At 43.4% G+C, this 18127-nt stretch overlaps 2 protein-coding genes across 5 annotated transcripts in view; both read left to right on the top strand.

The window, feature by feature from the left end:
- Positions 1 to 703: 703 nt before the first annotated feature.
- Positions 704 to 6103, top strand: ak1 (adenylate kinase 1). Of its 4 annotated transcripts, none has more exons than XM_019890655.1 (7): positions 779 to 893; positions 3772 to 3809; positions 4618 to 4653; positions 4733 to 4896; positions 5080 to 5196; positions 5284 to 5475; positions 6010 to 6103. In XM_019890655.1, the coding sequence occupies exons 2-7, from the start codon at positions 3803 to 3805 to the stop codon at positions 6073 to 6075; spliced, it is 582 nt and encodes a 193-aa protein (XP_019746214.1). In that variant the 5' UTR covers positions 779 to 893; positions 3772 to 3802; the 3' UTR covers positions 6076 to 6103. The 4 variants fall into 4 exon arrangements, with proteins under 4 accessions (XP_019746201.1, XP_019746214.1, XP_019746222.1 ...); XM_019890663.1 differs by lacking the exon at positions 779 to 893 and adding an exon at positions 3496 to 3619; XM_019890642.1 differs by lacking the exon at positions 3772 to 3809 and having other exon boundaries at positions 704 to 893.
- Positions 6104 to 8128: 2025 nt separating this feature from the next.
- eng (endoglin) overlaps positions 8129 to 18127 on the top strand; it is a 30700-nt gene continuing 20701 nt past the window's right edge. Inside the window, exons 1-2 of the mRNA XM_019890581.1 lie at positions 8129 to 8273; positions 9051 to 9188. Of these exons, the coding sequence (XP_019746140.1) occupies positions 9143 to 9188 (46 nt within the window). The 5' untranslated portion in view covers positions 8129 to 8273; positions 9051 to 9142. The remainder of the gene's footprint in view (positions 8274 to 9050; positions 9189 to 18127) is intronic.

Genomic DNA, 18127 nt, shown 5'->3' on the forward strand with positions numbered 1-18127 from the left:
GTAATGTGTACAGTTCATGCAAACAATGTGGACTGAACAACAGTACAAATTTGTGAAAAAAATATTTAATTGACCAAATTATGACATTGGAGTTTCAGGCCCGACGCCGGCCATACAGTCTATATTATTCATCCTCTGTAGAGAACAACTAATAGAGCATCTTCCTGAGCCGTTGTGTAGGTGCGTGTGATACTGTCCCCTAGTGGCAAAGGTACCCACAGCAGGAGTTGCACAATGAATTATGATGTACAAACTATTTCTTTACTCACTATTTAACTTATTAATGTATGTTTTTGATGAACAACGCAACAGAATAGTGAAACAAAAAAAAGGCAGAAAATTACAATTTAAAAAAAAAAAAAAGCATTTCGGCAGTGTAAAATGGCTTTGCACAAAGGCGCTGTTCCACAATTACAGCTCTACTCCTTCCGAAACCTGACAATTGCCAGGCCAGTGTCTGCTTTTAAAGGCAATGAGCAAGTGGCTTTTGGTACAGGTCCTGTCACGACTCTGAAAGCTGGTCTTCCCTCCATTCTCAATTAGTACCATTTATACAAAAGAGTACATGTATTTGTTCAATTGCCATCATTTCCAGGTGGTGTAAAAAGGTTCTGCCACACTCAACCTTCCTTTCTGTAATTTCACCCCTGCCTCCTCTCAACTATCCCCTCATACTCCCCCTCCCATCCTTATCTGCTCCGCTGCCCTCTTACCCAGAATGCAGTGCAGACCGTCGGTGCAGGCTCAGCTGAGCTATAAAAAGGCGTCGTGTGGGGGAGGGAGGGCTGCCGTTCAGCGGGAACCGTGCACGCTCACTCACTGGTGGGGAGATACACAGGGTCGGCGGCCAGCCCCTTGCACCAGGAGATCAGGAGACAGGAGACACAGGACAGGTTAGTACCAAGGATGTTGCACAATGAAGGAGAATGAGAAGGCAGAGGGAGTGACGTCATCTTTGTCAAACGGGAAGGGGAGGGTAGATTTCATCTGAATGTCACACTGAGGATGTGCAGCCAGGTTGACATCTTTTGACAGAGAAGGTGCATGCACGATCAACTAGAAGGCAGATTTAACCGACTTGGGTCACAGTGGCAGTGCGGGCAAGAAAAATCAAATGATAAGACTGAAGTAAGGTCCAAGCGGAGCAAACATGGCACGGTTGATTTCAAGTTCCATCACAGGGGAGGTACACACAGGAGAAACAATAGACAGGTTTGATAACGTGGCGAGAAGGTGCAGTGGAGGAAAAAAAAGGCTTCAAGGGTTGACTTCAACTTCTGTTTGGGGCGTTGGTAAACACATTCCTGTCAAGAGTGGAGTAACAGGAAGGACCAAACTGAAGGCAGGGTTGGCTTCAAAATGTCATTCACAAAATGATAAAAAGCAAGAGAATGACTGCATGGTTCACTCCAGCTTTTGACAAGGAGAGGGGGTGAAGAAGAAAGTGCGGTCTTAGACTTCTGTTACTCCAGTGAAAGAACAGACAGGACAAGTGAAGGCATGATTGGCTGACTGTCACAGACAATATGTACAGTTAGGAAAAAGGTGGGACTGCTTTAAAAAAAAAGTAAAAAAGTTTGATGTCTCGCTGTACTGGTGACTCAAAGGAAGGCCCAAAGTAAAGGCAAGGTTGACTTGACATTTTATGTTATAGTGACGGTGCAAACAAGAAGGCAGGATGGACTTGCAATGCTTGTCACAGAAAGTAGGCATAGGTGGAAGGAGGAGGCCTAGGGAGCACCTCGCCTTGTTATTTAGACTTTATCAGAGATAGGATGTACAGGAAAAAAGGAGCGACTTTGATCACAGGGAGGGGGTGAAGAAATCCTTGGCCAGAAATAAGCCTCAACCTTCTGTTGGGATGATAGGTAGTGAAGTGAAGGCAAGATTGACTTCAATTTTGGGTCACAGGGGAGGTGCAGACGAGGAGGATGCAGCTGGCACTACGTCTACTCGGGGTAGAGATTTGAGAAGGCTCGACGAGGTCCAGGAAGGTCAAAAGTGAAAGACTTTGTCATCAAGGTTAAGGAGGCAAGATGAATGAATCATTGAGAGGTACAGCCCGGTGTGAAAAAAAAAAATCTCTGATGCAAGACAAAGTCCAGAAAACATTAAAGTGAAGGCATTATTGACTTCATGTGTTTTGTCACAAAGTGGACAGGGCTGTTTTGGATGTTCGGTATTGCAGTAGCCTATTGTCAGTATGAATAGCATGCGTGGAAACATTTTCCATCTGTGTCCATTAGCCTCCATTTTGCAGCTATTTGTTGTATAATTGAAGCATGTCCGTAATGGCAATTTGACAGCAGGCAGCCTATTGATTCGAGGCAAGTGGGTTTTGTGGAAGCCAGGCTGCGTGCACTGACATGATCATCACCAGCAAACAACATCGCCCACTGCACTGACGTCAAAGGGTCCTCCACGCCGCCTGCCTGCCTGCCTTAAAGGGCTAGCAAGCGCTAGGTCCCATTGAATCACAAGAGCTTCTCTCCACAGCAACCAGAGGAGGAATGTGCCACTTGCCTTTTACACGCCTTGGGAGTCAATGAAGTCCTGGCCTGACTGACACACTATCCCTTCACTTAACAGCTGCGATGTGCTCTTTTTTTAGCACGTCAAAAAATAGGTTGCGTTGCATTGAAATGTGTACGCAGATTTACTCAATGATGCACGTTGATTTGTCACGTAAGGATTTTTTTTTTTTTCTGCAGTCAGCATCAGACATGAGCATGTCTGACCTGCCATATCTAAAAGGTCCCGCTCCCAAATAGGCAAGGTGCTGACTCAGATGCGGGCCTCCAAGTGACCTTTACCGGCACCACGGGGTCAACTGGCGAAAGCATAAAAATGGAGACCTTCGACGATTGACGTGCGTCACTAGCGAGAAGCTAACCTTGGCGATTCATTGCCTGTAGATTGCAGTGGTCATTTTCAAAACTTTTGACTCTGACACGACGCTCTTCCTATGTATAATGTACGTCACATTGTATTTATGTTTAGAAATGAAAAGACACTCCTGCTGGAAAATTGCAATTTTGTTGATTATTATTTTAGAAAAATCAGGTAGTCACTACTGATGACAGAATTGATTTAAAAAAAATATTTGAGAAAATATTGGACTCTGACAAATTAACAGCTTTTTTAGTGGTGTCAGTTAAAAAAATGAAAAAAAAAACAACTCACTAGTTGTGGCATTTAAAAGATTTTACATAGTAGTTTTTATAATTTTAGAAATTAGAGTCACTACTGAGATACTATTTTTATTTTTAGAGAAATATAGTCATTACTGGTGGCAAATTGTATTGTTTTTTTTGTTTCAAATTAACATTTTATCTTATAAATCCTGTGAGAAAAATAAAGTTATTAATTTGGGCTCATTTAGAAAAACTAACGATGTCACTAACGCTGGCAAATATGATTTTTAAACTTAATGCACGTCTTAAAAACATGCTCATTGGGCAGAATTGGACTTGTCCATATAAACGTTGGCCCTCCTCCTTCCTCATTCTTCTGGTGGGGAAACCCGCAGAACGAGGAAAACAAAACAATGGCTTTGTCGGCCTCTCTGGATTAACTTGGATTGGTGAACACGCAAATAAAGGGGAATTCCTGTCCAAATGTAAGACACTGTCGTTGTTTTATTTCTGCATTTTTGGGGCTTGAAATGTCTACGAATGACAACGCGCCCCGCCAAATTCCAGAAGACTTCACTGTTACCGCTCATGTGTTTTAATTTGGTTGACGTCACCGAAATGTTCTTCTTTGTTTTAGTTGAAAGTGAGCTGAGAGCGAACGCAACACAATGGCAGGTAAATGACGCCAGAAACGTGTCTCTAAGATGACAACACGTTGTCGTCGTCACTGTTTGAAACGCGTGGACGTGTTGTTGTCCTTTTATGGAGTTGGGTGGCAAGCGCCGGCTGCCTTGCTTGTTTTTGGACGTCTGCCGCCATCTTGTGGCTATTTTAGAGGATACTGCGAGCGAGCATAGTAAAAAGTTCCCATTTTTATTCTAAATAATTGATATTTCACTCACACTTAAAAAGCAGCTAAAATCTACCACAATTTATGTGGATTGATAAAAAAAATCTGTTACCTGTTTTGTTCTACATGGCGACCAGCCGTTGATATGGTAACCAAGACAACACAATCCTAAGATTCGAAAGGAGTTGTTGCAGACATGGGGAATTTATGCAACTCGCAAGACTTTTGCCATCGAAATGGTCTGTGACATCCATTTTATTTTTGAAAATTTTAAGCAGCAATGAACAGCCTTTTTTTCAGGGTTTTTTTTTTGTATTTTTTATGAAAAAAATATTTTTTATGAGCACCCTCCAATTATAGTTTACGGTGTGCACGGGTATTTATCATGAAACAGCCAATTATTAACTTTATCTGAACTAATGGAGCCACTCGGAGCAATTTTGCTTACTTTTTTAATCTTAAAAGTGGACATTTCATCCTCAACATGGTTTGAAATAGCCATTCTGATTGCATTCATATGATCTTAAACTGCCTTTTTTCCAGTTTCATTATTTTTTATCATCATCTTGGAAAAATTAAATTATGGGGATCACAATGGGTCCTTTGCTAACACAGACTTTTTTCTATTTTCAGACAAGCTCAAAGATGCTAAAATCATCTTTGTGGTCGGTGAGTATAATGCACAAGTGTGAAGTTTGGCTCACCTAGTAAGACCCTCTCACACATTTTAACACGCTGTCTTTTCCAGGCGGGCCCGGGTCCGGTAAAGGCACGCAGTGCGCAATGATGGTGAAAAAGTACGGCTTCACCCACTTGTCATCCGGGGACTTGCTCCGCACTGAGGTGGCCTCGGGCTCTGAGAGGGGCAAGCAGCTTCAAGCCATCATGCAGAAGGGAGAGCTTGTGCCACTGGTGAGGGGAGCACACGTTCAACTCACGCAAAAAACTCTGCTTTTGAGTCTTTGTCCAAAAAAAACAAGATAGTCTATTCGTACAAAGCAGAAATATTTGAAATGCTCTCATAGGCTTAACGTGAAGAAATCTCGAAAATAATCATCAAAAAATGTCCTCCCAAAAATAATTTTGTCTGCTCAGGACACCGTGCTGGACATGATTAAGGACGCCATGATCGCCAAAGCCGATGTATCCAAGGGCTTCCTCATCGACGGCTACCCACGTGAGCTGAAGCAGGGCGAGGAGTTTGAGAAGAAGGTAAAAAGCATTGAGCTTTTGTCCCTGATTTTAAAAAAAAAAAAAAAATGAACACACAAACCTCTATGACACCTCTGCCGGCCTCAGATCGGCAAACCGTGCCTGCTGCTGTATGTTGACGCCAAGTCCGAGACCATGGTCAAGAGACTTCTGAAGCGTGGCGAGACCAGCGGCCGCTCTGACGACAACGAGGAGACCATCAAGAAGCGACTGGCCCTCTACTACAAGGCCACCGAGCCCGTCATCGCCTTCTACGAGAAGCGTGGCATTGTCAAGAAGGTGGGCAATATCATTACCATACTGGTACCTTGACTTATGGACACCCCCAACTTTTTTCAAGCTATGAGCTGTCGCTTGGTCGTTTGTTTCGCTTTGTCTTGCAAGCGAAACATGTGAGCGAAAAAAGTGAGTTTTGTTCAAACATGGGTTCTAAGAAAGTAAAATAATGTGAACCATCACAGACTATAGTCATAAACCTTCACCCAACTAATTTTGGAACACAAACAGTGCAGCAGAGGATACATCCAAACCATGTAAGAATACAGTACTCACGGGAAATATGTTCTTTATGCTATATCCCCCTCCGCCCCCCCCATTTAATTATTGCACCCTAGTTGTGATAGTCTACATGTTTCATCATCGAATCTTAATGTGTTACAGTATATATTATACTACCCCCTGGTGGCCAAAGTGCACCAGAAAGGGGTGATTTGAGTAATGAGCACGGTCACGCAACAATTTCAACTCTGAAGTCAGGGTACTGCTGTCATCATGTGGCTCTCTCTGATGACATCATCATCTCGCCCTGCCTAGGTGGACTCGGAACTTCCGGTGGAGGAGGTCTTCAGCCAAGTCGCCAAAGCTATTGATGCACTGTAGTTTCAAAAAAAAAAAAGAAAAACCAACACTCTTGTTTCTTTGTTGCTTTGACTTTCGTGTGACCTCTACCAAGACCCAAAAGTCTGAAATGAATCAATTTGGACTAAATATGTGCTCTTAATGTATTTGAAGGAAACTACAAAATAACCACATACTTTGATCCCCCTCACCCCCTCCCTCATCTATACGTGTGTACCTCACACGTGATGATACCATGCCTTCATACGACTCGGGAACAGGAAATGCCATATCGGTCACAACAGAATGTCGGACATCACAGTTTGCGTTTGCTGCTGCAACTTTGCCATCAAGTCAAGTGTGTTAGGAACTAACACACGCGCACACACGCTTCCACCAGGTATCCGGACTATCCTCCAAGGAGACTGTAGGGATGATGAGGAGGAAGAAGTGTTGTGTTGGGGGGGAGGGGGGGGGTGCTGCACAGGATGCATCCTTGTCGGAAAGTCCAGACAAGAAAAGGTGTCTGTAAGCACTTTCGCAAAACAAAGTTATGCATGGTATGCTGGCAAAAAAAAAAAAAGACAGTGGACAAAAGATAAGGGAGGCCATGCGATAAATCACGTACGCCGCTAAAATGGACAATGGGGCAGCACGTGGATGACACAGCGGGAGCATTCCGGACAAGCAAATGAAACTAAAACGGAAACCGGCGTTCATGTGACAGGACACTTTCGCATGATCCGTGATATAACGCCCCCTTGTGGAACTAGAGAAAATGACCTGGGTGGTTGGTCAGAGGCGAGGCCGGGACATTGTTATTTCTTTTCTCTAAATATTATTTGTATTTCTTTGGCCATGCAAAGGCAGACATTTTGTATTGGCTGTCATTAGAATGTGCAGTCGAGCCCAACATGCGTCAGATGTTCCTTCAGACGAATACAGTATAAGGAAGCTGGCTCAAACTCACAATGACCCCCAGCCTCCTCACCTTCGATGCCCTGTGGCGTGGTGGCGGGCCGACTGGCACCGCAGAGATCCGGTGGCACCATGCGGGAACCGACGTCAAGCCGCGATGAAAGATGTCGGCCGATTATTTCCTGTTATTGTAATATTGGGGTTAGCGGTGGGGTGGGAATAGAATGGAAGCAGTCTAAGCAATCTACACATGTCTACACAAGCAAAAGTCAGTCACTGCTGATTTCCACCATATTGCAGGAGACACACTCTTCTGGAATCGCGTCATTATAACAAACATACAATTGTTTGTGGTTATTTGGAACAGAGGGTACAAGAATAACCTCAAACAATGAACCACATACTGCTTCACCCAGACATAATCTGATCACACTTGGCAGTTTATTCTAGTATATTCCCATTACAATGACATTTACCATTTAACAAATACAGATTAGTGAGTGGGAAAATAGATTGCAAGTAGACACAACATCCTTTTTGGACTGAACAGAATGAGATGAGTCATCCTCCCCGCACACACTACACCCATTGACAAAAACACATGCAGGTATGTTTGGCAAGAAAAAAAATCTTTTTTTTTGTTTCAAATGTTTACACCTGCCAAACTGAACTAGAAACCCCCTGAGGCTAAAGCTAACACCATTCATCCATTATCTGTTAGCTTTAGGCTCAGTAGGTTTATGTTTATGCTTTATTTCTTCTCTCTCTCTCTCTCTCTCTCTCTCTCTCTCTCTCTCTCTCTCTCTCTCTCTCTCTATATATATATATATATATATATATATATAAACTAACTTGGACAAGAGAATAACTGAAAGTTTTTAATCAGAGGATTAATAATTCCTTTTGTGAAGAACAAATGTTGAATTCTAGTTTTCTTTTCCATTCAGATCTGAAAAGCTTAAATCAGAGAGGTGATGGCTGCTTAGAGCAGCCAACTTTCAAGTAACAACAGTGTCTGAGATTTGTGGAAACATTTTTAATGTCATATTCTATGTCAACATTAACGGCGTTTACGCAAACCTTTGGATTTGAGTGGAGGGACACAAGAACGAAGGATCACATTCGACGTTATATGAAGCGACCGGGGGCGGGTAGTGGTCTCCGTGGGGGGCGTAGCAAAGTCCAAGTGCGCCGCCCAGATGAGTGGCCAAAGTTTTGGACAAGTCTGACTCGCTCACATCGCTGAGTGAAGCCGCATCCTCCACGCGTGGACTAAAACCCCCGTAGCTTCCCTTTAACTCACCGCCTGTCGCTTTTGAAAGGTATGTCAGTATACCACCGTTTAACCTTTGTTAGCTTTATGAATGAGTCACATTTTCTTGAATATGGGTGTTTTTCATATTCGTAAACATTGGCCATTTTGGTGCTCGCTGTTGCGAATAGCCCAACTTTAGCGCCACTTTCGCCACATTTCACTCATTGAAGTTTTACCCCCAGCATTTTATTATTTGCTTACTTTGGAAATTACATTTATTCTGAAGTCGATTTTACATTATAAAAACGCGCAGTATTCATAAGTATTAAGCTTCTCGGACTCGCCACTAACATTTCAAGTTCATCAACACTTTCGCAACTTTCACGTTATCCACGATTGCGTTTTTTTTTCCCGTCTGGGAGTTTTATTTTAAGATAAAGTTTACATAGACTCTTCCTTTCGCCCCTCCAATGTGAATCACGTAACAGGAGTCAGCCTCCTGCTCCTTATCTGATCCCGCATTGTGATTTTATTTTAAGCAAAAAGTCTTGCAGTAGACGCGCTTCCTGAAACATTCCCAATACAGCACAGGGACCAGACGATAACCCTCGAACTTCCGATTGTGCATCAGGAAGCCGGGGAGAATGTCAGGTGATTTTGCCAAATCCTGATCTACTTTTTTTGTGCATCTGTATCGTATGTTATGTAATTGATTCACATTATAATAATAAAAGATTTCGTCATTCCTGAATTCCCTCGGAATGCTGTTGTTGTCAACTAAATCCCATTTTTTATTTTTTTTACTTTGCCATTCAAAATTCCCATTCAAATTCATCTATTGCAGGCCCTCAGAGTTAATTAACGGACGCATACATCTCCAGTAGACTCCCGAAATTCTGCATCCACATCCCTCGAAACATCAACTGGACACCCAACATGGAGTTGCTCGGTTTTCTTCTTTGCCTAACTGTCGTTGTCTCAGGTGAGTCACTTGATTTCATATCATACCTTCGTCAAAATATACCGTAAATACTATCTGTGCGCAGTATATTTAAACGACAAGCCTTCAAAATCCCACCCATCAACCGACAGCAGTTAGTGGGCAAGTGTACCTTAAAAAAACACCACTTGATACCCTTTCTTCATTAAACTATACTGTAATCCTGCATTATGTTTTCACTATATACTTGGATCTATAATATCTGGCCGAGAATATACTGCATCACATTTAATTTCGCTCAATTAGCAGCTGTGTATTTGACACTAGCGGAAATCGCTAGCTTTGCTTCTAACGAGGAGGAGGACACGTGATACAAGTAAAGCATTTATGGCGATACTCAATTTAGTTTTAAGCTAATATTGTTATCGTTATAAATGCTAAAATCACACTTTGGTCACCTTCAATCAGCCGCATACATACAGGCTAGTGGAGATCGCCGTCCATCGCGAGATGGAATGCTAGAGCCTGACTGATATGGGACTTTTGGGTGATACTGATTTTTCATTCACAATTTCTTTTTCCATAATTTTTTTTTATTCTTCTTAACAGTACCTCTGACGCACTTCAAGCTTGTCAGTCTGTCAAATTAAAAATAACTGACATTTTTTTTCTGTTCCCACCACTTTTTCAGAAGAAGACACGCTTCTTTCCTTTCACTTTTACATAAACTACCTTAATAACAAGCCGGATTAGGTTTGCAGCCAAATACAGCGATTTGTTTTGCATTAATTGCTTCAAGGCACCATTCAACAATCAATTCCCACACAATCGACAGAATTGTCTATTTTCTAATGATGCACAGCTCTGACTGAGACTGTCAAGGGTAAATTTGCATAATTATCTAGCACCGAACTGAGGTATTGATTCTAAAATCTATCATTTATTGAGTAGTGAGTAGCATTTTGACAGGTGGGGAAACCGTGCAGAATATGCTATTGCAGCAAACGTCTCAGTTGGCGCTTGTGGACCTCCTGCTGTGGTTGTGCCCACCCTGGAGTATGCCTCCACGGGCTGAAGTGAAAGTACAAAAGCGCATTAGCCAGCGCCTGGAGAAAAAGCGAGGGCTTGTTGAAAATGTTTCAAAGGGAAAAAGAGAGCCGTAACCACAAGACATACAGTATGGGAAGTAGAGGATTCCATTTTTGCAACTGCAATTGGATGTGAATCGCGTATGTATTCCAAAGTGGAAATCTAAAAGGCGATGATGAGACACGGAAGGGTTTTCTCAGACGAAAGGAGGCCGATGTCATGCGAAAAATCGGCGTGGCGAGTCAAAACAGGCCACTTCCTGTGTTTTAATGCGGCGTGAGCCAGCCCCGGGCGGCCGTCAGACTGGGTGGCAGGGAGACAGACGCGACCACTTGTCGCTGGCCCAGACCGATTTCAATCTCCTTCAGTGTTATGCCCCTCCCAAATAACAATCCACTTCTGCCTGCCTTGCTTTTCCTCTCTTTCAACTCCCCATGCACTGCAAAGAAGGCTCCAGTGCCAATCTCCTTTATTCCTCGTGTATCATTGTGAACTCTTGACTGACCAGAAGCATAATTGTTTGCGACCATCCCAGTAAGGAAAGAAAAACCTAACGATGCAAAAATCATTATAGGTAAATAATAATTCAGAAAATCATCTGATAAACGTCATACATTGCTATATTTTTGTGGGCCAACAGTTATTTAAATAAACAAACAAATAAATACATAAATAAATAGGTTCCAATTCTGGTTTCTTTCACAAATATTCAAAAGGATTTTCGGCAAATTGTCGCTTGGGTTCTTTTTGTGTGCGTGGAGTACAGTCGCACACCACACACAATATCGTCAGAAACAATCACAGTCCCTCACCCAAAACCAGATGTCCCTTGTAGTACCAAGAATGACCTGTATGGGGCAGCATAGTGCCACAGGGCATCAAGACTGCTGGGAAATGCAAAGAAATAGGAGGAAATGCTTGTCTAACTTTTGACTTGTCCTTTTTACTCCATGGAATTACCTGTTGGACATGAAAGACAATCACTTTACACGAGTTGCTCCTCAATACAAGCTTCAGGTCGTTTCCTCATTGGCTGTTGTTCTGTTTCACATCACGACAACCGCAGAGTCTGTGGCTTGCCCCAACTTGCAAATAGCAATGCGAACGGTGGCGCTTGAGTTTTATAAAAAACAAGTTCAAGAAAATGCAAAACACTCAGCAAACCGAGCCTCCGTGAGGTATGTTGACCGGCAGAGTTTTGTGCAAATGCAGATTTGAAATTTTTATTTTTTTTTTATTTTTTAACATCACAGATACACACAAGAACAAACATGAAGGACTATTCAAAAGAATTCAAACGTTGGCCCTCTTTGTGATGTCTGGCCCAGTGCTCTTATTCCGCAGTTAGTTTGCCCTGAACGGCTCATTAGTCGTCGTTGAGATAAATGCCTCGTCAGCATGGCGACCACTTGTGCCCATGTCAACATGCCTGCTGTCTGCGCCGATAAGACCGGGCATTATGTACTCCGTTATCTCTCGACCGTGTGTGCCCACGGGTGGACCCGGCGGCTCTCGAAGGAAGTACCTCCATCTGGATGGATCTGCGAGGGTGCAAAGTCATGGGCCGCTTTGACCCACCAATGACCTCAAGTACTCGAAAAGAGTTGAAGGTGTGAGCTCATTTGTCATCAAGGCTGAGTCTTATCTTAATTTCACTCAATCATTCACTCGGGATGTGAATTAATGAGGATCACGTTATGCGGTAGAGCATAAGCGCTTTAATTGAACCCGACAGATTAGTCACACACAAAAAAAAAAGATCTTGGCACAAATGCTCCAGACCCCGATTGCTGATTTGCTTCGCCCCAATCTTTTAGCATCGAGGCTGTGGACTTCTCCAAAAACATGACATCAGGAATACCGTACAAAATGTGGCCATCAAGACTTTCCCGAGACCAGAACTCGCAGAGACCAAGACAAGACCAAGTCTTTTGAGAGTCGAGACCGAGACGAGAGCTAAATCGAGACGGCGACAAGACCAAGACCATAAAAATCTAATTTAAAAACCATGACAAGGTTGAAGAATTAAAATACACTTGATCTTTAATTTAAATTGAGTTTTAAATACATTTGACAGCTCAAAACATTTCTCCAAAAACATCGTTGGTTGCCGTCATGACGTGTTTTGGTGGATTCGAAGGTATTTGTTGTTTTCCCAAATGCTTCTCCTTATTGTCACATTCATGACGTTGAAGCCGGTCTTGACGGAAAATCTGACTGGTCCGAGACCAAGACAAGCTCAAAACATTTGGAAGTTGGAGTCTGCGATAAGACCAAGACCTTCAAAATGTGTCTCGAGTCTCGATAACAACACGACATTTTACCTCTTCAGTTTTCTCTAGAACATAGTTGCAGATCCTTTTGAAAGTTCAAATACCTGAAGTGCCCCCAAGTACTTTCCTAACTAAAACATGTAAGTTGTATTTTGAACCTCCTTTTTGTTAATAATCCTAGAAAAAAAAAAAATCCTCGTGAGACTTTGGGAACAGACTCATTCCCAACGAGGTGTTTGCTAGCCTCTTGATTCGAGCCTTGGGCGGGTCGTCATCCTGTTGATTCAGGTGCAACGTGGCCCAATCTGTATTTATAGACCTGAGATCCCTATCGCATCTTCGTAGCCCGTGTGTGACAATGTGTGTGTGTGTGTATGTGTGCACATGTTGACGCAATAAGAAAATCCTGAGTGCATTGAAACAAATGTTTTATTCACGTCCCAGGAAAACATGAATGAGATTTTTATAATCAGACCAAAGCATGTTTGCATATCACCCAGTAAAAAAAAAAAAAAAAAATTCCTGAGAAAACGTCTCAGCCATTCGTCCGTCAAAATGTACAAAGAATGATGTCATCGTTAATATCCATTTGTGACGCGATAGTGCAAATCACTCTGCTGTTATGCCTCGTTCAAGTGCCGCGAGGGCTCCTCAGCTGGCAATTTAGAGACTTTCTCACGACATTAAGCAACTTCACTGACGTTTCTGCTTTGCAAGCAACCAGCGACTTTTTGTATATGTAAATTATCATTTCACCGATGGGCAGATAACAAAAGTTGTTACTTGGTTGTCTAATTTAAACAATTTATTGCCGGTCAGATGCTTCAAAATCAACAAAATGTCAACGTCGTTTTGTTTTCCTCACTTTCTGCTGCGGGACGTCTTTTATTCTCTGCTTCTTGCTAGCCCCTACGTCCACTTTTCCCGGGACCGAAAATGTGGAAACCACAGTCTCCCTAAACTTGACTCCTTCTGCCAGACGTTCACTCATGATGCCAATTTGAACTTTAAAGTTTGCCCTTTCCCCCAAAAACCCGAGTTCTGTTTCGACTCAATCAACCTTGGTAGCGTTTGCGTTAAAAGCTGTCTGACAAATTCGTTTTTAAGATTCTGCTGATAGCGAAAACCTCGACGTCGTTAACATTTCCAACTTTTCCTCATCGCTGGAAGTCAAACTCCCAACTGCTGCAACATTTTAATTAGCTCGTAATGCGTTGCGGGAGTATTAAACGAGCTATCCGAGAGTGATAACCTCGCTCTTCTCATAAGCACCGTGCATTTCCCCTTGTTGTTTCCACTTGGCTTGCGTCTTTACTTAAATATCATAGCCCTCGTCTTGCTTCCTCCTTTCGAAATTGGAAGTCATCCATATCCGTTGGAAAGAAACGGTCCAAAATATATCGAAACAAAAAACAAGAATTAGCGACTCTTGGCCGGTTGCGGATGACACGTAGGTTGTTGCGTCGCTGCATCAATCTCCAGCGATTGGGAACAGACACGGTGGCATTTGTCTCCACTTTCAGTCGCGCTTGATTAACACGGAACTTTTTAATTTTGTCTTTGTGCTCATCCCACACGCAGGTGGACGATTATGTAACTCCATCTTTTGTGATACCTGGGGCAGGGTACCACCAAGCCTCACGTATTGGCCTTCACTCAAATAGATGCCAAGACTCAGTTAAGCACCTCTTCAAATATACGCCGCCGGTAGCGCTACGAAGTCGCTGGAAATACATTTACAGAAGGGCTTTTCTGCGCGGTACCGACATGGGACATTGCGAATGCCGTGAATTGCTGGAATACGGTATCTATGAGCGTGTACATAAAAGCGATACGTTAACGTTTACGACGCGACAAATGATAGCATCGAAGCAAACGTGCCTGCGTGGATTCGGAATGTCTCATTACGGGCATAAAGCGAGCACAGAGGAAGTGAGCCATAGACCTTCCATACGCCAACCGCTGCACTCGCTGTTCCGCCGGCTTCCGACAACGACGAGGCGACGGACGAATGGCTCCCCGAGGTGTAAACAGCGCGAGTGTGAAGACAGGCTGTCTCCAGGCTCGCCGATTACGTCCTGGCTTCCGTTCCAAACGCGTCCTGGCTGGAGCACCCCCTTTGGCTCGCCGCCTTTTTGAAGCCGTCAAAACTTTTGACACCACTAATCACCGTGTTGTGTGTGTGTGTGTGTTTTTTATGGATAGCTTTTCAGGTGGTTGAGGAAGCAAGATGCTCAGGAAGGTTATGCGGCGTTGTGTAGCACGCACAGGGGTGAGAGGCCAAGGGACAGTGCATGCCCCTGCAGAGTACTGATAAGAGCTTGTTTACCTTCCTGTGGATGGTCAGGCCTCAATCTGCAGCAGCGGAAACGCAAGGACAATAGGTGTATGCGTGTGTGTGTTTGTGCGCGCCCGCGTGTGCCTGTTGGCCTGTCTGTGCCTGTTGGCCTGTCTGTGTGTAACTGGGACTCTGTGTGCGCGCGTGTGCGCGCGTGTGTTTTAGCCTTGACGCTCGCCTTTTCCCGCCTAACTACTCAAGAAACTTTGGCCCCTCCCCTTCCTCATTGTGATTCCTTCTCCAGACACAAGCGCTTTCCTCTTACAATGAGAGGGAGACGCACAATTAATCTTTTAATACGGCAGGGATTTGATAATTGGAGTGGCCGAGGACAAAACATCAAGTTAATGCAAAATATTAAAAGAAAAAAAAAAGCACGTTGTTGATTTGAAACATATTAGGAAATCCCAAAATAATGGAAACTAGAGAAATATTGGATGAAAAATAAACGTCGCATGGAAAATACACAAATATGAGAGGAATGGTTTATATTGTAACAAGGACTTTTTTTTTTAAATATCACAATCCAATATTGCATTATCATAATATTCAACCAGACAAGCAAAGTGGTGTCTGGGAAAACAAATGTTTCCATCCTAATCTTGATCCAGCTGCGCACTAAAATTCAGTCGTGATTAATTGCCAAACATTGCTGAATCGCTCTTTTCAATAGCATGTCATCTGTAACTGCGATTTAATGGAGAACTCCTCCATCATTTCCAACACGGGGCTCATCACTTTCCTTGCTCTCCCACAAAAATAAAAACTCCCCTCAGTTGACTTTATTCACTTTTTTTTTTCTCTAATCGACCCTGTTGATGTTTAACAGAGCGTGGAGCAATGTGCTACTCTCAAGGGAGGATTATGAGCAGTTAGAATAATATCGTTCACAAATACAGTGCACCCTGCAATGCATCGCTGGCTTTGACGGTGCTGCTAAAAAAAACAAAACAAAACAGATTTTTCAAAAAATATTGCGTAATCGTGTCCATCCTACTGATATCCACATTCTAGTCACGTTGTGTGGCGCGTGTATGCTAAGTCAGTGCAAACACGTCAAGACACTTGCTGTCAGGGATTTCGCCGCTTCCGTGGAACAAAAGGGAATAAGTAGGAAGAACTACAGGATGCCAGCCAGCCAGCCAGCTCTGTGTTGGGCCGCATTGATCCCCTCCCTTAGAAGATAAATCATCTCAAAGTCTCCAGGAACGCCCAAACACGGTCACCGGTCGCCCTTAGTGGAGCTGGAGTGCACTCCGCATAATTATATTGGTCCTACACGCACGGTGAGCTTTCATTTAAGGAGGCCCGGCTCGGCCTTCAGAATAATAAGAGTGTTTTCATTTAATCCTGGAAACAAATGAGAGGAATACTCTCTGAGGGAATACGATTCCCGTGGACAGTCCATTATAGGGAAGATGATCATGCCGGCCTGCGAGTCTTTACATCGTGAAAGAAGCAAACGTTGAACTGAACACTGGTGCTATACGATAGCGATACAAATATGAATGTGATATTTTGCAAACTCCAGTGTCGTATGCGCTTTACATCATGCAATATGGTTTTGGACATGCCACGAGGAAAAAAAAATATCATTTGCTGGGGTTATGACGTTCAGTGCTATGCAAACTCGGCTCATTTCACGTCTGGTGAGAACTGTCACCATTTGAACCGTCGCCGATTTCAGGTCTTATTGGGCGTGGTTCGCCGTCTAGAGTGCAGGATGTGTCCAGCATCTGTACAGCTCGTGCTAACGGAACTGCAGCAATGTGAAGGTACAGTGTGAGCAGTCATGTCGCACCTTGCGGCTTTTGCGCAGTCTTACGCTTCGGTTTTTAGCTTTGACTGCCCATTGACGCTTGCGGATGGCTCAGCTGATCTGAGAAAGAATCGGAAGGAGTCGATGATAAATCGGGATAAACCGATGACGCCTTGCAGCCAATATAGCATGCAAACCAACTCTTGTATTTTCACACCACCACGGGGCCACCTAAGTTCGGCATGTGTGTGAAAAACACTAGCAACCGTTGCAATGGGGGCATTTGTTTGAATTCCCGTGAATGGTGGTTGTTTTTTTTTTTTTTTTTGCCGCCGACACGCAGTGATGTTTTATCTTGTCAGATGCAAGTCTGTCTCCGCAGGGATCCTTTCCCGAATAAATCTGTCAAACGGAAAGCCTCGCTCAAGGAGAAGTTGCACTGTGAAATCTGGTGGGAGGTGAGCTGTTGCAGGAAGTGTCGAAAATGAGTGGGAGCTCAAGCGAGGTGTTGTCGAAACATTATTTATGTATATACCTATTGGAGAATCTAAGCAGCCACTGGTGTTTGTGCTGCCCCCAAACAACATTAAAAAAAAAAAACAAAAAAAAAACAACACGATGCCCTACTTCGCAACGTTTGCAACGGCCGCCTATAGCACCCGATAAAATGAAGAGTCGGCAGGGACCTTTTTAGACGAGTGCCAATCAAACTTGTACTCCTCGAGTGAAGCACTCACCGTCATTCTGAGAGGGCTTGGAGAGTGAAGATAACGAGGTTAGCCGAAGGGAGGATGTTGTTCGGTAAAAGCAACACGGCTTGTCACGTGCGCTAACCTGCGCCTGAGAGAAGTGTTGTCATGAGCACACAGCCCCCCCTCGGATATTTGCATAAATCTGTTGTTCCAAGAGGAGTTGCCTTGTGGAGTCAATGTCATTTGCTCAAGGTATTGTGTATGTTTTCTCGTGAAAGCCACAAAACAGGTCATCAGGTCAAGTGCGCCATTGAACACAAATCTAAATTTTAATCTCTGGATATTGCCCAGCAAACAGTAATTCAAAGAGGAGTTAGAGAGTAGAAATGTTGTCATTGGGTAACGGTCTTCTCATCGAAGCAAATAAGCTTTTCGGACATGGAAATTTTTCCTCGTTTGAAGTATGGCGTGAAGACAAATGTTGATCTTGAGATGTTGCAGAGAAAATTGTGATTCTGGGAGATTTTAGAGCTGCTCTTGTTCCCCGTCCGCATCATAATACTCTTCTTGAAAAGGCACAAAGGTTTTCACTGTTAGATTTATCTCTGGATCTCTCATTAACACCCCCCCCCCCCCATTAGCTAAAAATATTGTTTGCTGTTCTCGTAAAAGCCACAAATTTGCACCAAGTTGTGTTGAGAGGAAGCGCAACTCTCTTTCTGGATCTTCCAAAGAAAACAGCGATTTCTTGAGTCGTGAGCTGAAGGTTATCGCATACTTTTCCTGTAAAGCCACACACCGAGTCATTTCCTCGAACTTGTGCATGGAAG

The sequence above is a fragment of the Hippocampus comes genome, unplaced genomic scaffold (genome assembly GCF_001891065.2).
Source record: "Hippocampus comes isolate QL1 unplaced genomic scaffold, H_comes_QL1_v1.1 scaffold241, whole genome shotgun sequence".
Lineage (NCBI taxonomy): Eukaryota > Metazoa > Chordata > Actinopteri > Syngnathiformes > Syngnathidae > Hippocampus > Hippocampus comes.